Below are 22,282 nucleotides of genomic sequence, written 5' to 3' on the forward strand. Positions count from 1 at the left end.
AATATCTTTATAAATTACAGTAGGGGGTACAATATCAACAATATAATACACAAGAATATCCTGTAAATTATATCCTTATAATACACAAAAGCCATGAATATCTTGTAAATTATATCCTTATAAACGGTGAGTTCTGATGTCATCAGTTATAAATGGTGAGTTCTGGGGGCAAATTTACTTATGGTCGAAGTTAAATCCTTCGACTTCGAATATCGGAGTCGAAGGATTTACCGCAATTCGTTGGATTGAACATACTTCGACTTGAATATGATGACAAGTATGGAAGTGGCTTTAGCAACTCTCCTGGGGCTGGGTGTTCACTGTACGGGAGAGGTACTGTATAATGTGAAAGTAAGCTTAAAATTTAAGCAAATCAAAAGAAAAAAAAAAGAAAATATGGCGAGAGAAGAATTTTATTTTACCCAAATGGCAGTAGGTGAAAATATGTTCATCTTGATGGACAATATAGTATGTTTTATATACTTATAATGCAGCACCTACTATATTTTCTGTTTCTACACAGGTACTAGATGTGACAGTGTAATTATACATTCCATCTTTAAAAAACAATACTTACCAGAATGCCCATTATTTGTAATGGGCAAGGCATGTGTCACATTGTAGCCTTTAAACTGAAAAGGCCTCAGCAAAGAATTATATGTTGTATTCTTCGTCATAATGTTAACTGGAGATTGCTGTGACCCACCACATTCAGAATAAATATGTTTCCAGTTCCTGGGGCCTGTGAGATAAATAAAACACAACCCTAAAGTAATGATGCAGAGGTTCTCATGGGTAGAGCAAAGGTGGTTGTGCAACTGTACTGCAGTATTGACATATAAAAACAAAATATGAATCTGAGACTTGGCATTTTCTATAGGGCTGTTAGTCTGAAGACTGAATATATCATAAAATGACAAGGACATCTGCCTATAACAATTATAGCAAATTTAGGGCTGTATTTGAAAATTCTTTTTAGTGTAAATTTAAATGCCAGATTGGCACAGCAAATAATTCTGGGAAAAATGTAATTTCGAGTGAATGGTGTGATTCTGTATAAGATAATGAGATTTTGTAGCTAACATCGCTGTATTTATGCCATCATTTTGTACTCAGCTACACATTGGTATAAAATCATTATACAGCTTTATAAAAATGTGGGATTTTACATAGCATCCAAAGGCATCATAATAGTAAAGTGAAGTGTATTTAAATGTCCTCTTCAAACAAACTTTTATAAATATGCCTCTTTGCATCCATCTTCATGCTGATCATTTCATAGATTTCCCAATGATGTGTTATTGGCCACATAATTGCATGGGATCCCTATTTTTTGCATGACTGTATCTGTGTAATCTGGCCATGTCTGTCCCACCTAACCCAAATTTTTGCCTCTGCCATATAATAAGGGCATTAAAAACATAATGAAATTATGCAACGAATAAGTAGTGGTGTAACAATATAATCTTTCGATAGTAATAGGAAACTCACTGAACTTGTGAATAATGTTCCCTCTAATTTCTAGAGAGAAAAAATAATATTCATCCATAATTCAAGCACACAAGTGCACAGCTTTGACAGAACGCTTTTTGTAAAATAAGTAATATTTATTCTTTAGTCAGCAGTAGAGCAGCTGAGTCAACATTTTTGCCATTTTTTTTACAACATTATGAATACGCAAAATATTGAATATACATTCCTAGATCATGTGTATATTTGCATAACCTGTGTCTTTAGAATAGTGCTGCTGCTGAATTCTGAGTTGCCACTTGGATTTGGTGGATCCAAATCTTGCTGAAAAGATAGAATCTTAGCCGAATCTTGGATTCGGTGCATTCCTACTTTGTTTAATACATAACATAATGAGTGTGTGCTTGTAAAACAAAATACAGTGCTATCGCTAGACGTAATGGCTTATTTAAAAAAAAGTTCAAAAATGAGCATGAAGCACAATCTTTTTTGCAGCATGACCCATGTAAATTTGCAAGCAAAGAGCTAAAAGGCACATTTATGAACCCAAAAGCAGCATGCAAAGAGCAAAAAAAGGCTGTAATTGTGCCTTTTTCATGATGTGTTTGGGTGTCTCAACTCTACGCTCCGTTTCGGAGCACAGAAACCTGAGACTCCATTAGCTAATACAGCCCTAACACAGATGTCCTCCCCTACCACACCTACCTTGAGTATCATTCTAAGGTGCAAGACCGGAGCTTCAGGACACAAAACAAGCACTGTCCTGATGTTGATTTTTCATTTAGCTCTCAATTTTTTATCTAGCTCTCAGAGCAGTGCTCTGCATCCAAGGGAGCTTTGACCAGATCACCTTTTTAAGCCCTGACAGACACTGCACAAGCTCTATTTATAAAGCATCACACACATGTAGGTAACCCTTAAAAGATATGTATCAATGTTTGTGCGCAGATACTGACACCTGCTGGCTTCACTCAGTATATACTGTACAGCAGTGATCCCCAACCAGTATCTTCTGAGCTACATGTGGCTCTCCAATCCCTTGGATGTTGCTCCCAATGGACACAAAGCAGCTGCTTATTTTCGAATTCCAGGCTTGGAGACAAGTTTTGGTTGTATAAAAACCAGGTGCACTGCCAAAAAGAGTCTCCTGTAGGCTGCCAGTCCACATAGGCAGGGCCGCCATTAGAAATCACGGGGCCCCGTACAACAACATTTTTGGGGCCCCCTGGGTCCCACCCACCCTGGCGCCCAAGCCCCACCCACCCTGGCGCCCAAGCCCCACCCAGATCCCGCCAAGGACCAAAAAATGTTTTTAAAAAAACATCAGTGCCAGGGCCCCCCTTACAAAAAAACACATTGGTGGCCAGGAGATTAAAAAAAAAAAAAAACACACACAAATTGGTGTTCAGTAGAATTGAACTCATGGCTTCAGGACTTCAACTGCACCTCCTTTCGTGACTTTGTTTTTTTTTCGCCGCTCCAGGACTTCAATTTCAGCTGTTTTCGTGACTTCGGGTCTTTTCGTAGCTTCAGGACTTTGATTTCGGCTGTTTTCATGACTTTGGTTCTTTTTGCCGCTTCGGGACTTCGGCTTCGGCTATTTTCGGGAGTTGGGGTCTTTTTGCTGCTTCGAGACTTCTGCTTCGACTATTTTCATGGCTTTGGGTCTTCTAGCCACTTCGGGAGTTCGGCTGTTCGGCTTTTCAGCACTTCCGCATTTTCGGCTGTTCGGGATTCAGAAATGGCAGCAAATCTTCGGCGCTCGCAGGGGGGGCCTGGCTCTTTCAAAAGTGCAGCACTGCCGGGCCCCCCTTTATGCCCGGGCCACTTTTCCCCCTTTGGCGGCCCTGCACATAGGTGCTACCAAATAGCCAATCACAGCACTTATTTGGCACCCCAAGAACATTTTTCATGCTAGTGTTGCTCCCAAACTCCTTTTACTTCTGAATGTTGCTGATAGGTTCAAAAGGTTGGGGATCCTGAAATTTTGGTTCCCATTTGAACCTTTCTAAAGTTGAGTGAGTGAATAATTATCACACTATAGACTCAGCAATATATACGATCACTAGCCTTGCAGTATTCCATATCTGTGCACAATTGCAGTATAGGGTAAAATTTTAACAGGCAAGTAAAATTACTACGGGGGGGGGGGGGTTTGCCAAGCTATAAGGCAGCCCCAGTGATTCTAGTTGCTACCAGTAACTGAATTCTTCAAAGAATGCACCAGCCGTAGGTACTTCTTGCTGACACCTCATTACAATCATGTCCCTTTGGACATCCCCTTCAGTTCGGGGCATGGCGGTACAGAATATATGCCAAGATTTTTATAATGTGCTTGTACCCTGCAAATTGATAAAGAGGTGCCCAGAAGAGGAAAGACAGTGTTGATGAGGTGGTCTGCAAGGAGCATTTTTTGAAGAAGATGAGCACCAGTCAATACGCTTAGTAACCAATTTAAGTCACTTAACATCATCATTTCTGTCTAGAACCAACCATGGGTCACAGAAGAAACTGCAAAGAAACAGAGGGTACTGCACATCTATATTCCAAAAGTATATTTAACATTAAGTTGCCTGGTGCTGTCTGGTAAAATTTCATTTTTCTTTTAAGAAATAAAAGGATTTTTAAAAAAAAAAAAAAAAAAAAAGCACTGTACATTCAATTGACTCCTGAAAAGTTCTCCAGTGCTGTGGAATGCTGCAATGTATTGGTCAGATAGGTTTGCAGGCAAATAGACTACATAACTAAGCTCAGAACCCTTGTAAACCCCTATGCATACAGTTTTCAATTTGCAACAATGCACTGCTGGTCAGTGCTCAGATACTATTGAATAGCATATATAATTGGTCATATGAGCAGGTGTGTGATTCTAGAGTAAAAAAGATAGATTGAAGTTAACACAACTGAACAGCCCTAGGTGCATGTTTTGTCCTTTGTCACCAATCCTGCTACTATGATACTATGGAATGTTGCAGTCTCAATGGTCAGATGGCAAGGCCTTTGATTCTGGGGTAAAGAGATGGCAGACTGAAGCTTGTAAATGTCTTTCCTGAGTAGGGTATGGCAATGTGGTGCCCTGTATCACTGGTTACATGCTGGAAGATGCTTCCTGGCATGTCTCTGTGGATTTTCATTACATATCTGTGTGTTTTACCAAATAGACTCCAAATGAGGCTAAGATCAGTACCGGCACCCCTTAATATATGAACCCTACTGTGCTTCTTAGTGAATAGTTCTGTACTTCATGTATGTTTTTTTAAGGAGATGTTAAAATCTAACTAACAATATGTTCTTTCTTAAAGTAACAACGGGCCACATACACCCTTCTTTAAAGGCAAAGTAAAAAAATAGACCTAATTCGTTAATGATGTTCTTATTGTCATCTGTTCCGAAGCAATCCGATCCCTGTTCAAGATGGCAGCATCCAGCGCTGTGCACTGTCGTCATTGTGCAACGCCAAACTCGTGACGTCAGCGCAAAGGGGAACGTCGTGAAATTTGAAAATAAAAGGCCTTTCAGGTCATGGGTTCGATTGCCCAGTGATAAGATTTCCTTTGTGTTTCCTGGGTGCTTCTAATTTTGCTACTGACTGATTCCTGAACCTTTTGACCCTGCCTGAACTTTGATATTGCTACTCATCTGCCTGCCTATTGATCTTTTGCCTGAACTTGACTACGCTTACACCTTGACCCCTTTGGATACCACAAACTTTGTCTTTAACTATCTTCTTCCTTGGTCCGGACTTCCCTGCTAGGAGCCGATAGACCCCTGATAGCAACATAATAGCCAGAACACTGCTTTTCAGCTCTTTTGGTTTCCACTGATTGGTTACCAGGCAGTAACCAATCAGTGACCTGAGGAGGGGCCACATGGGTCTTAACTATTTGTTTTTGAATCTGAACTACAGGCTAAGGATCTATTGCAAACTTACTGAACAATTAGGTCCCATGTGGCCCCTATTCAAGTCACTGACTAACTCAGAGTTGAGAGCTGAAAAGCAGGAAGTAGTGTTCTGGCTATTATGTTACACATCCAGTCACTCCTTTATAGATTATATTTTGGGCTAACTAACTATATTAGAAACATTTTTTATATTTATCCAGTTTTTATTTTTACACTGAACTGTTCCTTTAAAATAGTTTTCAGTGCATTCAACTGCATGTAATAACTGGCACCCTTTCAGATATGTACACACAGGGACAAATACTCACTGATGTACACTCAATGACAAACACATGGTATACTGTAAATAATTATATGGCATGCTCATTATTTATGCACATCATTTTTTAAATAAAAATTAAATAAATCAGCAAAGGGAGAACAAGCCTCAATGGTTTTTTTTACCTTTACAACCAGTTGAACATACTTGGACTTCATAACACCAAGATGATTCTGCAAGAAAAATTAGAAAATATCCCCTGAATAAGGATTCAAGATACAATAAATATGTTTTTGTTTGTATTGTCTCCCCCTTTTTTCTTGTATTAACAAATCATTAAGGTATATGACTTTCCAGTGCACGTGTTTTACATAGTTAGAATATCACTTAACCTATGTTTAAACCCCATACTAATAACAAAATAATATCAGGGAATTGGCATTAGAACCTAACATAGGACACCATTTACAAGGCTGCACATAATAAAAAGAGGTGCCAGACTGGATATATGGGCTCTTTAGCAACTCCTTAGTATTAAAATACAAGGTGCCATATCAGCATCTTGTAATCTGTAATCATCATATATTTACACAAAAAATTCATATGGTCAAAGCAAGTCTATTGAGAACAGTATATTGTTAGATTATTAAGATGCAGAAATGATTTGTCAAAACAAAGGAATTGGTACTTTTTCAAAGCACTAAAAAAAATGACATGATAATGTTGTAGTAACTTGTTACAAAGTGATATTACATTATATATTGTTTTCAGTCAAAAACAGTTACATATTGTATCATAGCCTAGGTATTTCTAAAATGTTACTGAACCATTTCCATTTAAAAGTAAACATTATACTGTGAGTTTTGAATGAATTGAATCTTCGATATTTTTTGATAGCCTCTTAGTCTAAATTCTTGAGAGAACAATTAAACACAGTGGAAACTGATTTAATGTTCCCCCTCAGCTTACATATTTTTTGTGGTCCCACCTATATATCATGCATAATACATTTACTTGATTTTTACATTTTTCCAAATTTTACACAATTTTTTCTTGTCCCCTGAAAACATAAAATGGGGGTTCTACTGTACATAATTACATAGGTAAATTGGGTTGAAAAATTACCAAAATCTACCAAATTCAACCCCTTCATTACAATTCTGTGGGGTGCCCTAACATTTGGCACCCCTTTGAATTGGAACTTTAATCAATGCTTTATCAACAAGGCAGTTGAGATGTACTGATAAAAACATGCCTTGAAAGCTACTGAGAGAGAATATTAATACAGAGGAGAAAACAGTCTCTCTTACCTTCCACTAGTACCACCCGTACAGTGTGCAGCAGCATAAGAAAATCCAGAGAGAAGAATTTCATGCTGGGTGTTAAATGCTGGCAGCTCTAATCTACCTTAGTCTTTTTAATGGGACCTATGGCTTTTATATTGTGGAATTGGACACTTAGGAAAGTGAATACTTTCTTTTAAACACTCCCACTATGTGGTTGGGGCATTTTTTGCTTAAAAGAGCAGTAACATAAATATTTTTTTGAAAAAATTTGTTTGTACAAATCGCAAAAAACCCACCAAGACACTTTTAACTTTAAATTTGCAAAGTCTTTATTAAGAAATAACTTACCGATTCTCTGCTTGCACTCGATTTCTACTCCCAGCCTTCTGTAAGAGATAGCCAGGGAGGAGAAATCGAGTGTCGCACGATGGATCATCGCCCTGTCGCTGTTTTTGAAGAGGAGCGCAAGCAGAGAATCGGTAAGTTATTTCTGGCCATTTGTGGTAAATATTTTACTGGAAACCATGGCAGTGTAGCTGTAAAACAAGTGATATTAATATCAGCTAAAAGCAGCATACACCAATGTATCTCAAAAATTTGCAGAGCTCTGGTTTGAGGTAAGTCATAAGGAATCACAGTTTATAGTCACTAATTTCTAACAAATATCCTCAGAGTCCTGTGCAAGAATGATCTTCCACATGATTGCCCCTTTACAGCTTTTCATTTACCGACCAGCCATTGCTGCTGCTCCTCTCCATGAAGGGGATGCTTATTGGGCCCTCCTACCATGGGCTTCATCAGCTGGTCTCTGGATCGCCATTTTAATGCAGAACTCTTGCCTTTTCAGTCCTGCAAGGTGCCTGCTTTCTTTTGATTACATTTCAGATCGTTGGCTACCAAGCAGCAAACCCTAAGATGGAGAAGCCTTTCAGAAGGTTTTGATCAAGTGGCTGCTGCAGGGCCGCCATCAGGGGGGCACAGGGGCTACTACTGTACCTAAAGGGGGGCCTAGCTGTGCTGCACCTTTTGAAATAGCTAGGCCCCCTTTGAGTGGATAGCCGCATCTAAAGCCATGAAAGGACCTGAAGTCGCCAAAGGAGCCGAACTTGAAGTCCTGAAGCCACTAGTTCTACTGAACACTAATTTGTGTTTTTTTTATTTTATTAAACCCCTGGCCAGCAATGTATTATTTTAATACTCTATTGGCCCCTGCCACCAATGTTTTTAAAAAAAATATTCTCTGGGGCCCTAATGTTTCTTTTTAACTTGTAAGAGGGAGCCCTGGCGCCAATGTTTTTTTTTTATAAAAAAAAAAAAAACTTTTATGGGGGGCCCTTGCATCAACATTTTATTTTACTGACCAATAATTTTAAAAAAAAACCTTTTATGGGGGGCCCTGGCACCAATGTTTTTTTTTTAAACTTATAGGGGTGCACTGGTCACCATTTTTTTTACTTGGAGGGGGGCCCTGACCACCAATTTTTTTTTTTTTTAAATCTTTTAAGGGGGGCCCTGGCGCCACAGTTTTTTTATTTATAAGGGGTCCCTGACCATCAATGGCTTTTTATAACTTTTGTGGGGGGGGGTTACCGTTTTTAGCGCTGATGTCTGTATGGTCTTTTAACTGTGGTTTGGGCAGGCCTCCTAAAATGTTGTAGTACGGGGCCCCATGATTTCTAATGGGGGCCCTGGGCTGCTGTCACTTACAATATTAGGGACTCAGGGGTGCTTCGCCAATGAGGCAAGTTGAGGCTGTTGCCTCAGGCGGCAGCACCCCACTAGGTACCAGGGGCAGCAAAAATGCTGCTCCTGGTACTTTAAGAGCGAATTTTCGGGGGGGGGGCAGCAGCAAATGCTGCTGCCTCAGGCAGCGGAGGGGCCAGGATCGCCCCTGTAGGGACTACAGATTACAGCTCTCAGTAACCACCCCTGCTATAATTATTTTAGAACAGAAGAGGTGGGTGACACATATTTATTTTTCCCCTCACCTGGATCACTTTTTTTCCACCAGGAAATCTTGTTTTTTTCTGTGGAAGAACACTTCAATGGTGGACCACCAGTAAACCATTTACCCTGCTATATTAATGTGACTGTGATAACAAAAGCAATATATAAAACCTAGAAAGTTTATAACTTAACATTTTCATTTTCTTCCTGGATAAAAGCAGCTTTAGTGTACAATTAAAACAAAGGATATTTCTTCTCCCAGTGTGGGAATGTGTTTTTTTTTTAGTGAGACTGAATAATGCTGCTTTATATAAGTCTATAATCATCTTAAACATTTTAAGACAACATTGATCCTTAGTGTATTGTATCTTTCTCAAAAACAGCCACTTTATATGGATATTTATCCTTGTTGTCGTTAACTAATAAATTGCCCTTAATGTAACATAAAACTATAAATGATTTCTTTTTCTTACACTGGTTTGTTTTTCAAAATATGTTTATTCTTAAGATGGCCATAGACGTGCAGTTTTTGTAGAAGCAACATGCTGCATTTGTTGCATTTCATGCATGTTCAGAAACCAAAAGAATAGAGGGCTGCATTTAGATTAAAACTGACAAAAACACACTTTTGTTTAGATTATTTGTATCCTAACAAATTATTAATTAATTAATTGATTAATGTTAACCACGCCCTCACTTCAGGTCACGTTACCTTCTCACGCTTTAAATTGCTATGTGCATTGTGTGTCTGTATGCTTGATAAAGGGGGTTACCCCGAAACGTTGCATGCTGCAAATCATTTAATAAATCAGCAAGGGTTTACCCTGCTAGCAGTACCTGTGTGCCAGTGAATTTCTTCTGATCCAAAAACACAATCCCCTGTGTGCAGAAATAGATGCATTTAAATTTTTTCAATGGGGCTGTACTCACACAGGCGCGTGTAGGCGCGGAACGCAGGAAAAATACAGCATGTTGCGTCTCAACCTGCGTTCGGCGCCTACACGCGCCTGTGTGAGTAAAAAAACAAACCTTCCAACAAAGTGGCTTCCTTGCACGTGGCTTCCTTAAGCTGGCCATAGACGCAAAGATCTCATTTTTGGAACGTGTGTGGAGAGTCCCGAGATTTTTCGTCTGGCGGAGATCGTCGTTTGGTCGATCGGACAGGTTAGAAAATTTCTGTCGGCTGTGGGTAATATCTCTGCGTGTATTGCCAATCGTACGATTTTCAGTGGGAGACTGTCACTAGCCGATTGCTGTCAGGGGCAGAACATCCGCTGATCTGTTCTTTAACTACTTTATTTGGTCAGAATGGTAAGACTTTAATCTGAATGGTTAGTGGCAGGTCGGGAGATGGGAAAGTCCGATCGTACATTGATTCGTACGATCGGATCTTTGCGTCTGTGGCCAGCTTTACACAGTGGCTTCCTTACACATGGGTCACAGCCTATCATCTCTCTTAAAGTGATACTGACACTTAACCCTTTAAGTGCCACAGAACGTAGAATCTACGTTCTGTGGATCAAAGGACCAAAGTGCCACAGATCGTAGATTCTACGTTCTGCAGCACTTCCGGGTTTGCGAGCGGAGGAGCGGCTGTTAGAGCCGCTCGCTCCGCTCCTTCACGATCCCCTGCCCCTAGACAACGAGCAGAGCAGGGGATCGTGTGGCCCCTGGGGCGCGATCGCCCAGGGGCCCCAAAGCAGCAGCAGGGACGCGTTTCCTATGCGTCCTGCTGCTGCCTGCGCTGCACTTCCGCCCAGCTCCGCCCCCACATGGCTGATGACCGTTGGAGCTGCAGATCTGCTGCGTGGAGCCCTCTCTCATCGATCTGAGGCATCTACCCCAGGTAAGTGTAACATTTACACACACAAAAACACACAAACACACCAACACACACTTATTACAGTAATATACACTTACATTCACACTTACACACACTCACACATAGATTTTTGGGGATTGGGGGGGTCACACACACTCACAGCACCCATGTACACTTGCACACGCGCACACGCGCAAATAACATGCAATTTACCCGTTGTGCACACGCATATGTACATATATGGCTTTGTGGCTTTTTTTTTTTTTTTCTTATCGCATCGTCTCTTTTTGGGCTAAAAAAAATGTTTTATTGCCGTTCCGAATAGCGTATTCGCTAACCGTACTGTGCAATAGCATTTGTATGTTATTTTGGTGGTTATATTGCAATTTTGGGTATTTTGGTGCATTTTTAGCCATTTTATTGAATTTTTTGCCATTTTATTGCATTTTCAGCTCTGCATTTGTGTTGTTCACTTGTTTCTGTCCGTATAATCGATTTGGCCCAGCTAAAATATTCAAACGGTAATTCTGGTGGCCGATTACACTAGTGTGAAAAAAAAAAGCATTGATTTTTGTGGTTTTATTAGTTTTTGGTGATTTATTTGCATTTCACACTGTTCTGTGTTATTTTGTTTTGCCTATGTAAATTTTATCTACTATATATCCATTTGTGGGTCTCTGTGCGCCACATAGTTTGGTATATCTATGCATATTGGGCATCAAAGTGTTCAGTAGACCCCTGGCGTTCATATTTAGGATGTTTTATGCTGATACGTTACGAAATGTGGGGCACATAATGGGGTAAAATTCAAGCTTTGTGACGATTTTCAGAAATTTGATAAAAACCGTTATGTTCAGCATTGCTTTGCAGTTTGGCAGTTTGCAGTAGAAACACTTATTTACCCATATTGGATTCGTCAGAATGTGTACTTTCTGAAAATATATGGTTTTCTGGGGTCTCTGTACTGTTAGGGGGATCTAATGTCGCATATTACACACACCAGGTGCTTATATTGCAGCAGCCAGCGCGTCAGCTGTGAAAATGTCTATACATATTGTCATTTGGGGGTCTCTGTGCGCCACATACTTTGGTATATCTATGCATATTGGGCATCAAAGTGTTCAGTAGACCCCTGGCGCTCATATTTAGGATGTTTTATGCTGATAAGCTACGAAATGTGGGGCATATAATGGGGTAAAATTCAAGCTTTGTGACGATTTTCAGAAATTTCATAAAAACCGTTATGTTCAGCATTGCTTTGCAGTTTGGCAGTTTGCAGTAGAAACACTTATTTACCCATATTGGATTCGTCAAAATGTGTACTTTCTGAAAATATATGGTTTTCTGGGGTCTCTGTGCTGTTAGGTGGTCTAATGTCGCATAATACACACACCGGGTGGTTATATTGCAGCAGCCAGCGCGTCAGCCGTGAAAATGTCTATACATATTGTCATTTGGGGGTCTCTGTGCGCCACATAGTTTGGTATATCTATGCATATTGGGCATCAAAGTGTTCAGTAGACCCCATGCGCTCATATTTAGGATGTTTTATGCTGATAAGTTACGAAATGTGGGGCATATAATGGGGTAAAATTCAAGCTTTGTGACGATGTTCAGAAATTTGATAAAAACCGTTACGTTCAGCATTGCTTTGCAGTTTGACAGTTTGCAGTAGGAACACATATTTACCCATATTGGATTCGTCAAAATGTGTACTTTCTGAAAATATATGGTTTTCTGGGGTCTCTGTACTGTTAGGGGGGTCTAATGTCGCATATTACACACACCAGGTGCTTGTATTGCAGCAGCCAGCGCGCATCAGCCGTGAAAATGTATACACTATTGTCATTTGGGGGTCTCTGTGCGCCACATAGTTTGGTATATCTATGCATATTGGGCATCAAAGTGTTTAGTAGACCCCTGGCGTTCATATTCAGGATGTTTTATGCTGATAAGTTACGAAATGTGGGGCATATAATGGGGTAAAATTCAAGCTTTGTGACGATTTTCAGAAATTTGATAAAAACCGTTACGTTCAGCATTGCTTTGCAGTTTGACAGTTTGCAGTAGGAACACATATTTACCCATATTGGATTCGTCAGAATGTGTACTTTGCGAAAATATATGGTTTTCTGGGGTCTCTGTACTGTTAGGGGGGTCTAATGTCGCATATTACACACACCGGGTGCTTATATTGCAGCAGCCAGCGCGCGTCAGCCGTGAAAATGTATACACTATTGTCATTTGGGGGTCTCTGTGCGCCACATAGTTTGGTATATCTATGCATATTGGGCATCAAAGTGTTTAGTAGACCCCTGGCGTTCATATTCAGGATGTTTTATGCTGATAAGTTACGAAATGTGGGGCATATAATGGGGTAAAATTCAAGCTTTGTGACGATTTTCAGAAATTTGATAAAAACCGTTATGTTCAGCATTGCTTTGCAGTTTGGCAGTTTGCAGTAGAAACACTTATTTACCCATATTGGATTCGTCAGAATGTGTACTTTCTGAAAATATATGGTTTTCTGGGGTCTCTGTACTGTTAGGTGGTCTAATGTCGCATAATACACACACACCGGGTGGTTATATTGCTGCAGCCAGCGTGTCAGCCGTGAAAATGTCTATACATATTGTCATTTGGGGGTCTCTGTGCGCCACATAGTTTGGTATATCTATGCATTTTGGGCATCAAAGTGTTCAGTAGACCCCTGGCACTCATATTTAGGATGTTTTATGCTGATAAGTTACGAAATGTGGGGCATATAATGGGATAAAATTCAAGCTTTGTGACGATTTTCAGAAATTTGATAAAAACCGTTACGTTCAGCATTGCTTTGCAGTTTGACAGTTTGCAGTAGGAACACATATTTACCCATATTGGATTCGTCAGAATGTGTACTTTCCGAAAATATATGGTTTTCTGGGGTCTCTGTACTGTTAGGGGGGTCTAATGTCGCATATTACACACACCGGGTGCTTATATTGCAGCAGCCAGCGCACGTCAGCCGTGAAAATGTATACACTATTGTCATTTGGGGGTCTCTGTGCGCCACATAGTTTGGTATATCTATGCATATTGGGCATCAAAGTGTTAAGTAGACCCCTGGCGTTCATATTCAGGATGTTTTATGCTGATAAGTTACGAAATGTGGGGCATATAATGGGGTAAAATTCAAGCTTTGTGACGATTTTCAGAAATTTGATAAAAACCGTTATGTTCAGCATTGCTTTGCAGTTTGGCAGTTTGCAGTAGAAACACTTATTTACCCATATTGGATTCGTCAGAATGTGTACTTTCTGAAAATATATGGTTTTCTGGGGTCTCTGTACTGTTAGGTGGTCTAATGTCGCATAATACACACACCGGGTGGTTATATTGCAGCAGCCAGCGCGTCAGCCGTGAAAATGTCTATACATATTGTCATTTGGGGGTCTCTGTGCCCCACATAGTTTGGTATATCTATGCACATTGGGCATCAAACTGTTTAGTAGACCCCTATGTTTATATTTAGGATGCTTTATGCTGGTAATGATACATGGACAATACGATGCTGGAAAGTTGAAGCTTTGAGGCAATTTTCAGAATATTTTACCAAAACCGCCAAATTTGGCAAAGCCTTGCGACTCAGTAGTTTGGGGCAGAAAGGCATGGGTACCCATTTTAGATTCTGTATAATGTGTACTTTCCAAAAATATATGGGTTTGGGGGGTAAACATATATTTCTGTGTTTTTACCCCACAAAAATGCAGTCAATGTGTTGATTTTTCATTAGCTGAAGTTACCCACAGGACTATTTGTATGCGCTAACTTCATTTTGGGGCCTCTAACTGCCATATACTTTGGTAAACCTATGCACAGTGGGCACCAAACTGTTTGGAGGACCCCTGGCAATCATATTTAGGGTGTTTTTTTTTGGTGCGTAACGATACATGGGTGATATGGTGCTGAGAAGTTGAAGCTTTGAGGCAATTTTCAGATATTTCACCAAAAACCGACAATTGTGGGAAAGCCTTGCGACTCAGTAGTTTGGAACAGAAAGGCATGGGTACCCATTTTAGATTCTGTAGAATGTGTACTTTCCAAAATATATGGGTTTTGGGGGGTAAACATATATTTCTGTGTTTTTACCCCACAAAAATGCAGTCAATGTGTTGATTTTTCATTAGATGAAGTTACCCACAGGACTATTTGTATGCGCTAACTTCATTTTGAGGCCTCTAAATGCCAGATACTTTGGTAAACCTATGAACAATGGCCACCAAACTGTTTGGAGGAACCCTGGCAATCATATTTAGGGTGCTTTTTCTTGGTGCGTAACGATACATGGGTGATATGGGGCTGAGAAGTTGAAGCTTTGAGGCAATTTTCAGATATTTCACCAAAACCGACAAATGTGGGAAAGCCTTGCGACTCAGTAGTTTGGAGCAGAAAGGCATGGGTACCCATTTTAGATTCAGTAGAATGTGTACTTTCCAAAAATATATGGGTTTGGGGGGTAAACATATATTTCTGTGTTTTTACCCCACAAAAATGCAGTCAATGTGTTGATTTTTCATTAGCTGAAGTTACTCACGGGACTGTTTGTATGCGCTAACTTCATTTTGGGGCCTCTAAATGCCAGATACTTTGGTAAACTTATGAACAATGGCCACCAAAATGTTCAGAGGAACCCTGGCAATCATATTTAGGGTGCTTTTTCTTAGTACGTAATGATACATGGGTGATATGGTGCTGGGAAGTTGAAGCTTTGAGGCAATTTTCAGATATTTCACCAAAACCGACAATTTTGGGAAAGCCTTGCGACTCAGTAGTTTGGAGCAGAAAGGCATGGGTACCCATTTTAGATTCTGTAGAATGTGTTCTTTCCAAAAATATATGGGTTTGGGGGGTAAACATATATTTCTGTGTTTTTACCCCACAAAAAATGCAGTCAATGTTTTGATTTCTCAGTAGCTGAAGTAAAGTCCTGAACAATTTGGATGCGCTAACTTCATATTTGTGTCTCTAAATGCCAGATACTTTGGTAAACCTATGCATAATGGGTATCAAACTGTTCAGTGGACCCCTGGCAATCATATTTCAGGTGCTTTTTCTTGGTACGTAATATAGTTTGGGATATGCGGAGCAGCAAAATAAAACCTTTGAAATGATTTTTCAAAATTTTGAATTTTATTTTGAAAAACCGCTATGTTCAGACAAGCTTTTCTGTTTGGTAGTTGGGAGTAGAGAGACATAGTTACCCATTTTGTAATCGGCAGAATGTGTACTTTTCAAAAATGTATGGTTTTCTGGGGTAAACCTATGGTTTCAGGATTTTTTGCCTTGGAATCTAAAGCATGCCGTTTTCTGCCTTAGTGCTTTCAAAATTCAGTAATATACTGCCGGGAGTTTTTGCTGTACAGAAATCCTAAATCTCCCTAAAACTATACATATCTGGTATTGGCACGTTCGAGAGACATAAGGCTTTCCAAATAAGTTGGATTTTCATCTGTAAAATGAAATATTTTTCTGGTATAAATTGATATACGATGAAAAATGGTAATTTTTCATTTTTTTTTGTTATTTAGCACTATAAATTTTTTTGCACAGGTGGAAATACATGAAAACTCAGGCAGATTTAGAAAGCTCAGTTTCTACCGAAAAAAACAATGTATAATTTTCCTAGGTAAACTATAGGTTTCCCCTCAGAAAATGCCCCTAAAGTGAGAGAGCACAAAATGCTTAAAAACGGCTGGCATTTCGCGTAACCAAAATGTGAAATTCTGCTGGCACTTAAAGGGTTAAAAACTACTTTTTGTTTTTGTTTATTATTATTATTATTAGTTCAAGTTCCTAAACCTGACTGTTTTGCCAACCTGACTGTCCCATCTCAGCCTGTCAGTTAAAGTTTCTAATGACTCCTGCGGCACAAATATAGCTGCCTCCTCATAGGCACTCACAGGGAGTCAGATAGGTAATGTAAAAGCATTGGGCAAATACTTTATGGCAAAATTATAAATTGTTTTGAAAGGCAATATTATGATAGATGTAGGAAAAAGTTTAATTTTTGGTGTCAATATCTCTTTAATATAAGGAGAACTACTACAGCATTTTAATTTTATCATCCCAGCACTATCTTTGCTAACATACACACAGGGTCACCATCAGGGGGTCACAGTGGGGACAGTTGCCCACGGGATTTTGTGTCTAAGGGGGGCCCAGCCATGCTTCACTTACTTGATTAGCTTGGCCCTCCTGCTTTCGTGCTGCCAGCTTCACAAAATAGGAGACTGCAGCTCTGTGCAGGGAAGCTTTTCTCCTATTAAGATTTCCTATGCCCTCATTGGTCCTTTAAGTCCTGACCATCAATAGCTTTTTATAACTTGTGTGTTGGGGGTACCCTTTTTTAGCACTGACGTTTATGTGGTCTTTTAACTGTAGTGTGGAGTGGGCGGGATCTGGGGTTGGGCTTGGGGGCCTGGGTTGGCGGGCCCAGGGGGCCCTGAAAATTTTGTTGTACGGGGCCCCGTGATTTCTAAAGGCAGCCCTGCATATACATATACTATTCTACAGTAAACCTGTGCAAAATATTAGTGTGTGAATGAATACAACAGCTGCAGATGGCAGTGGGTATTACAAGGTACCCACATATTCTTAACGACCTGCTACGGATCCAGAATGGTATAATTTGTTCCACTGTCTGCAGGTCACCAGGGGAACAGATATGCCCATGCTGCATGGGATAACACTTAATGAGGAACTGGATGGGGATGGAGAAGAAGAATGCACATTGAGGCACATGTTGGTGCATGACGCATGAGAGGGCAGAAAATGATGCTGTCCTACATGACAAACCACCCAAATCAACCTCTCTCACCTCAACAAACCACACTCAAGCGCATGCGCATAAAGACTTCTCAGGCAGCGACCCTAGTGCAGCTATAATGGAATGTTACACATGCGTGCCAGATGCATGTCTATGGAGGAAAGCTTTTGCAGAGGAGCGCGCGGGATGATTATCTCATCTGACTTGTGGTAGCGGCAGAGTTAACAGCAAGACATTTTCATAAAATTTTTCTTAAACGTCTTAGTATTACCTTTTGTTTGGTTTTTTTTTTTTTGAAGGGTGGGGGTATATTTTATTCACCTAGTGCTTTTAGTTATAGGTAACTGACTAGACTGTCAATAATGAAATGTACTTACTACTTAAAAGTTTATGTCACTGCTGCCTAAGAATATGATCAGCCATGCTGTGTGTTACCCTACATGACAGGAGTAGGTTCTTGTTACTAGTAGCAACTAGTGATGTGCTGGTCAATATGAACTCAGCCCACACCTGACCCTAACCTACAAATCCTTAACCCATATTCGGCCCTTACCTGCAAAATGTTGCCATTGTAGGGCCCACACCCAACCGGTAGCATGTATTGCCACTCTGTACACTTCTGTGCATGCCTCTAGTTACAAGACACAGAGGGGCAGATTTATCAAAATCTGAGTTTGTCGGGGAAAAAAATGCGTGCAACGTTTTTCTACAATGCTATCTTATTTAAGAAAAACCTGGAACAAAACATTTCAGTGTTTGTTTTTTCGCAGAAAAAATTTGCATGCCAGCGAGAATCTCATTGTCCCGTTCATTTTCAATGAGGCTGAAAAATCACTAATGTTTCAATAAACTAGGAAAATAAATAAAGTTGTTAGAGAACATTCCCATTGACTTATATATAACCTTTTTCTGCAGACTTTTCATGTTTTTTTCCTTTAATAAGTTTTGACTATTCTAGGTTTCAGAAAATACTTGCTTGTTTTTTCTTAAATAGAGAAAAAAAACCCTACTCAATTTTTGATAAATCAGCCCCAGAATCTTTGGTAGCAGTGCAGTAGTGTGCTTCCCCAGTCTGACCACATATAACCCTAACCTGCAATAGTTGGCCAATTTCAACCCAAACACGCCCAAGCGGTGTTTAACCCACACATCACTAGTAGACACCTAAGAGCACTTAGCCTTTTTTAATAATGAAAAGGCATCTTGTTTTTTATTTAAAAAAAATATGTAATGTAGACAGCACAACACTGCATGCTATAGTGAAAGATTTCTGGACCTTAGACCCTAATGGCAGAAATGGGGATTATTACTACTGCTTTTAGCTAGTTTCATTACCTCCCAAGGAGGACGTGGGGAGACTTTTAGTTCAATTCAAAAATGAAAATGGAGAGGGTCTGGGAACCCCTTTTGATGTTCCTGTGGATATAACACCAGATAAACTGCAGTTAGTGTGCAATGCCCTTTTACAGGAGGTAGTAAATATTGTTATATCATTTTTGTTATTATTATTTGTTTGTTAAAAAATACTGTTTTTTCAACTGGATTGAAGATCTCACTATTGTTGTGTGGTAAGCAGAGGCATCTCAGTCATAGGCAGCAGTGTCCCTGGAGGTGGAAAGACTGTAGGTTATAGGGCTGCCGCCGGGGAGAGGACCTGTAGCAGCCACTAGTGCACTTTAGCAGCGATTCTTCTAATCTCTCAGTTAGAAATCTATCCGGATTTCCTCGCTGCGGCTCCACTCAGCTGCAATTCAGATACCCACAGCACCCATTCACTGCCGCTGGCAACTGATCAACTGCTACCTATGCAACAAACATCCCGAGGGCCTGATTGTGATTGAGCGACCTGTCTGGCCCCTGCACCAGGGCCGCACCTAATAGAATGCTCATGTGGGAGGAGGCTGCCTCCTGCCTGAAACGTAGAATTAACGTGCAGGCACAGTGCGGCCTAGAGGAATGGCAGGCAGCTATGGGCAGAAGCGGAAGTGACCGAGGTGGCAGTCGGCCCACTGTCAATCACTTACCGGTAACCATTGTGTGGGGCCCACGCTGCCCACAGACTGCGTATGTGTCAGATTTAATCATCTTATTATGCCCTCCAAAATGAACTAAACGAAGGGCCTAGGGGCCCACCGAGTTTTTTCCCGGGACCCCGGCAGGCCAGTCCGACCTTGTCCAAGTGCAATGCCCTGAACCTTCAGCTGAGTGAGCAGACCATCGTGTAGAGAAAAAAGAGCAGGCACTTCCAAAGACCAACCCTCCAGGCAGACTTGTCAAATCATAAGTAGTTTATTTCGGTACACAAGGATACATCCTTACGCATTTCATATCATTCAGTTACTTAAAGGGATCCTGTCATCACAAAACATGTTTTTTTCAAAACGCATCAGTTAATAGTGCTACTCCAGCAGAATTCTGCACTGAAATCCATTTCTCAAAAGAGCAAACAGATTTTTTTATATTCAATTTTGAAATCTGACATGGGGCTAGACATTTTGTCAATTTCCCAGCTGCCCCTGGTCATGTGACTTGTGCCTGCACTTTAGGAGAGAAATGCTTTCTGGCAGGCTGCTGTTTTTCCTTCTCAATGTAACTGAATGTGTCTCAGTGAGACATGGGTTTTTACTATTGAGTGTTGTTCTTAGATCTACCAGGCAGCTGTTATATTGTGTTAGGGAGCTGCTATCTGGTTACCTTCCCATTGTTCATTTGTTTGGCTGCTGGGGGGGGGGGAAGGGAGGGGGTGTTATCACTCCAACTTGCAGTACAGCAGTAAAGAGTGATTGAAGTTTATCAGAGCACAAGTCACATTCTTTTGTAGACCAACTTGTATGTTTAGGGTCATTGTCTTGCTGCATGACCCATTTACTTTTAAGATGCAGTTCACGACTGGATACCCTGATATTTTTCCATCCAAATCTGTTGGTAAATTATTCCCTAGTTTATAGTTTTTCAATGATAGCAAGCCATCTTGGGCCAAAGGTAGCAAAGCAGGCCCAAACCATAATACTGCCACCTCCATGTTTCACCAATGATGTAAGCTTTTTTTGATCTCATTCAGCTACAGAACATTATTCCAATAGCCTTCTGACTTATCCCGTCTTTGGTACTCCTTTTGGGAATGCCGGATTCAGGACTCTTGGTTCAGAGTTGTAAGACTTTTTCCTTTGATTTTATTTTCGCTCTTACCTCCAGAACTCAAAGACAGGGATTATTTTCAGGATATCTTTGCAGGTGGTATAGTATAAGTGTGGGGAAGTTTGATCAAGTGCTGTTTTGAGCATATTCTGAACAGCACCTACTAATCGGCCACTAATAATAACAAAATATTAAAATGATAATTCTCTAGGAAATTACTAAATAAATGCATGCTAATATAAATGCTTTAAAAAGGGTGTCATCTCAGATATAATATTTTGCATAATAAAAGTAAATTTAGTTTTAAATAACACATTTTTTGCAATTATTTATAAAATATTTGTTAATGTGATTGATGTTGAAAGCCATATCTGTGTGTCTTTTTGTATCCTCTCTGCTGCTGGCTTTGACTGCATGTAGCAGTTGTCCTCTCACTCCAGCTCATATTCCACTTCTGTGATTGTTCTAATTTACAAATCTGTTATTCAGTGAACATGCAAGGTATTGGGGGATTTGCAGTCTTGGATGTATCGAAGCTGACTATTGCAACATTGTTTCATTAGTCCATGTAGTCTGAATTAGCAGTGCATAGAATAGCAGAGGACAGAGAAATAGAGTATATTTAGAAATGTCCAAATACAAACAAGAAAGTTTCTTAATTAAATTTGCTTATACAAAATGCTGTATTAACAACCCCCTGTAATATTTATATATTTGGTTTATAGATTTGCAGTGGCAAAGAATTACATTTCTACACCATCTGCTAGAAAAAAAAAACAGCAGTAATAGCAAAGCACAGTAACATTTACAAATCTCTAGGTGTATATGTATTCAGTTTTAATCCTTCAAAATACTGTTTACTTTTTGTTTTGTTATTTTTTTACCCAAAATAAGTGGAAGATTTGAAGGAGAAAGCCTTGAAAAGATACAATGAAGTCCAGGTAAGCAACTAGCTTTACCTTACCCTAACTTTTTTTATGCTGAAGACAAATGAAATGCCAAAGGCTGTTCATTACATTTATTATTGTAAATACAAACCTACACATATTGGCCTATTTATCAGCAGTCTTAATTTAGAGGTTTTAGAGGTTTTTGAAACCACAACTAAACTCGCTTTCTCTTAAACCACGAATGTCATGAAACGTATTAAAAGATTTGCACTGATAAAGCATGAATGTGAAAAGTAGCAGAAATGTTGCAAAAAACACATCTTTTTCGACTTTGCACACAATAACAAAGACTTTTTCGTATTGACGCACAAAAGCCAGCGTCAAAGACATCCGTAAACCTCTAAAAACACAAATCAAAGAAAGACCTAGTCTGCCCCATAATATAGAAGTAATTAAAATGTTAAACAGCTCTGTTTTGTCACTTTTTTGCTTGTTTCATTCACAAGTCCCGTAGGGGGCTTAAGTTTGTTGCTTGCCGCTGTGCAAATAAGAAATTGAGAGAAAGCAATAAATAGATGTTCAGTCCTTAAGGATTTGAGCCGTGACACAAGGGCAGTTTGTCTGTGACATTTCCATGAGAATTTTATTGAACAAAAATCTGACCTATGCTTTCCTTAAGACAGACACAAGCAATAATTGCCCCAAAATGTCAGTAATGTCAATGCTTTTTAAAGATGTAAAGCAAGCTGTTTTGAATGT

The 22,282-nt window shown here is 39.8% G+C and overlaps 1 protein-coding gene across 1 annotated transcript in view; it reads right to left on the reverse strand.

Moving 5' to 3' along the window:
- The window catches only part of LOC121399727 (carbonic anhydrase 4-like), a 38,709-nt gene extending 18,192 nt beyond the window's left edge, over window positions 1-20,517 (reverse strand). Inside the window, exons 1-3 of the mRNA XM_041581281.1 lie at window positions 20,393-20,517; window positions 5,818-5,951; window positions 578-742 (exon numbers count right to left, since the gene is read on the reverse strand). Coding sequence (XP_041437215.1) covers window positions 578-742; window positions 5,818-5,951; window positions 20,393-20,517 — 424 coding nt within the window. The remainder of the gene's footprint in view (window positions 1-577; window positions 743-5,817; window positions 5,952-20,392) is intronic.
- Between the last annotated feature and the right edge of the window lie 1,765 nt (window positions 20,518-22,282).

Source organism: Xenopus laevis, chromosome 2L (assembly GCF_017654675.1).
Source record: "Xenopus laevis strain J_2021 chromosome 2L, Xenopus_laevis_v10.1, whole genome shotgun sequence".
NCBI lineage: Eukaryota > Metazoa > Chordata > Amphibia > Anura > Pipidae > Xenopus > Xenopus laevis.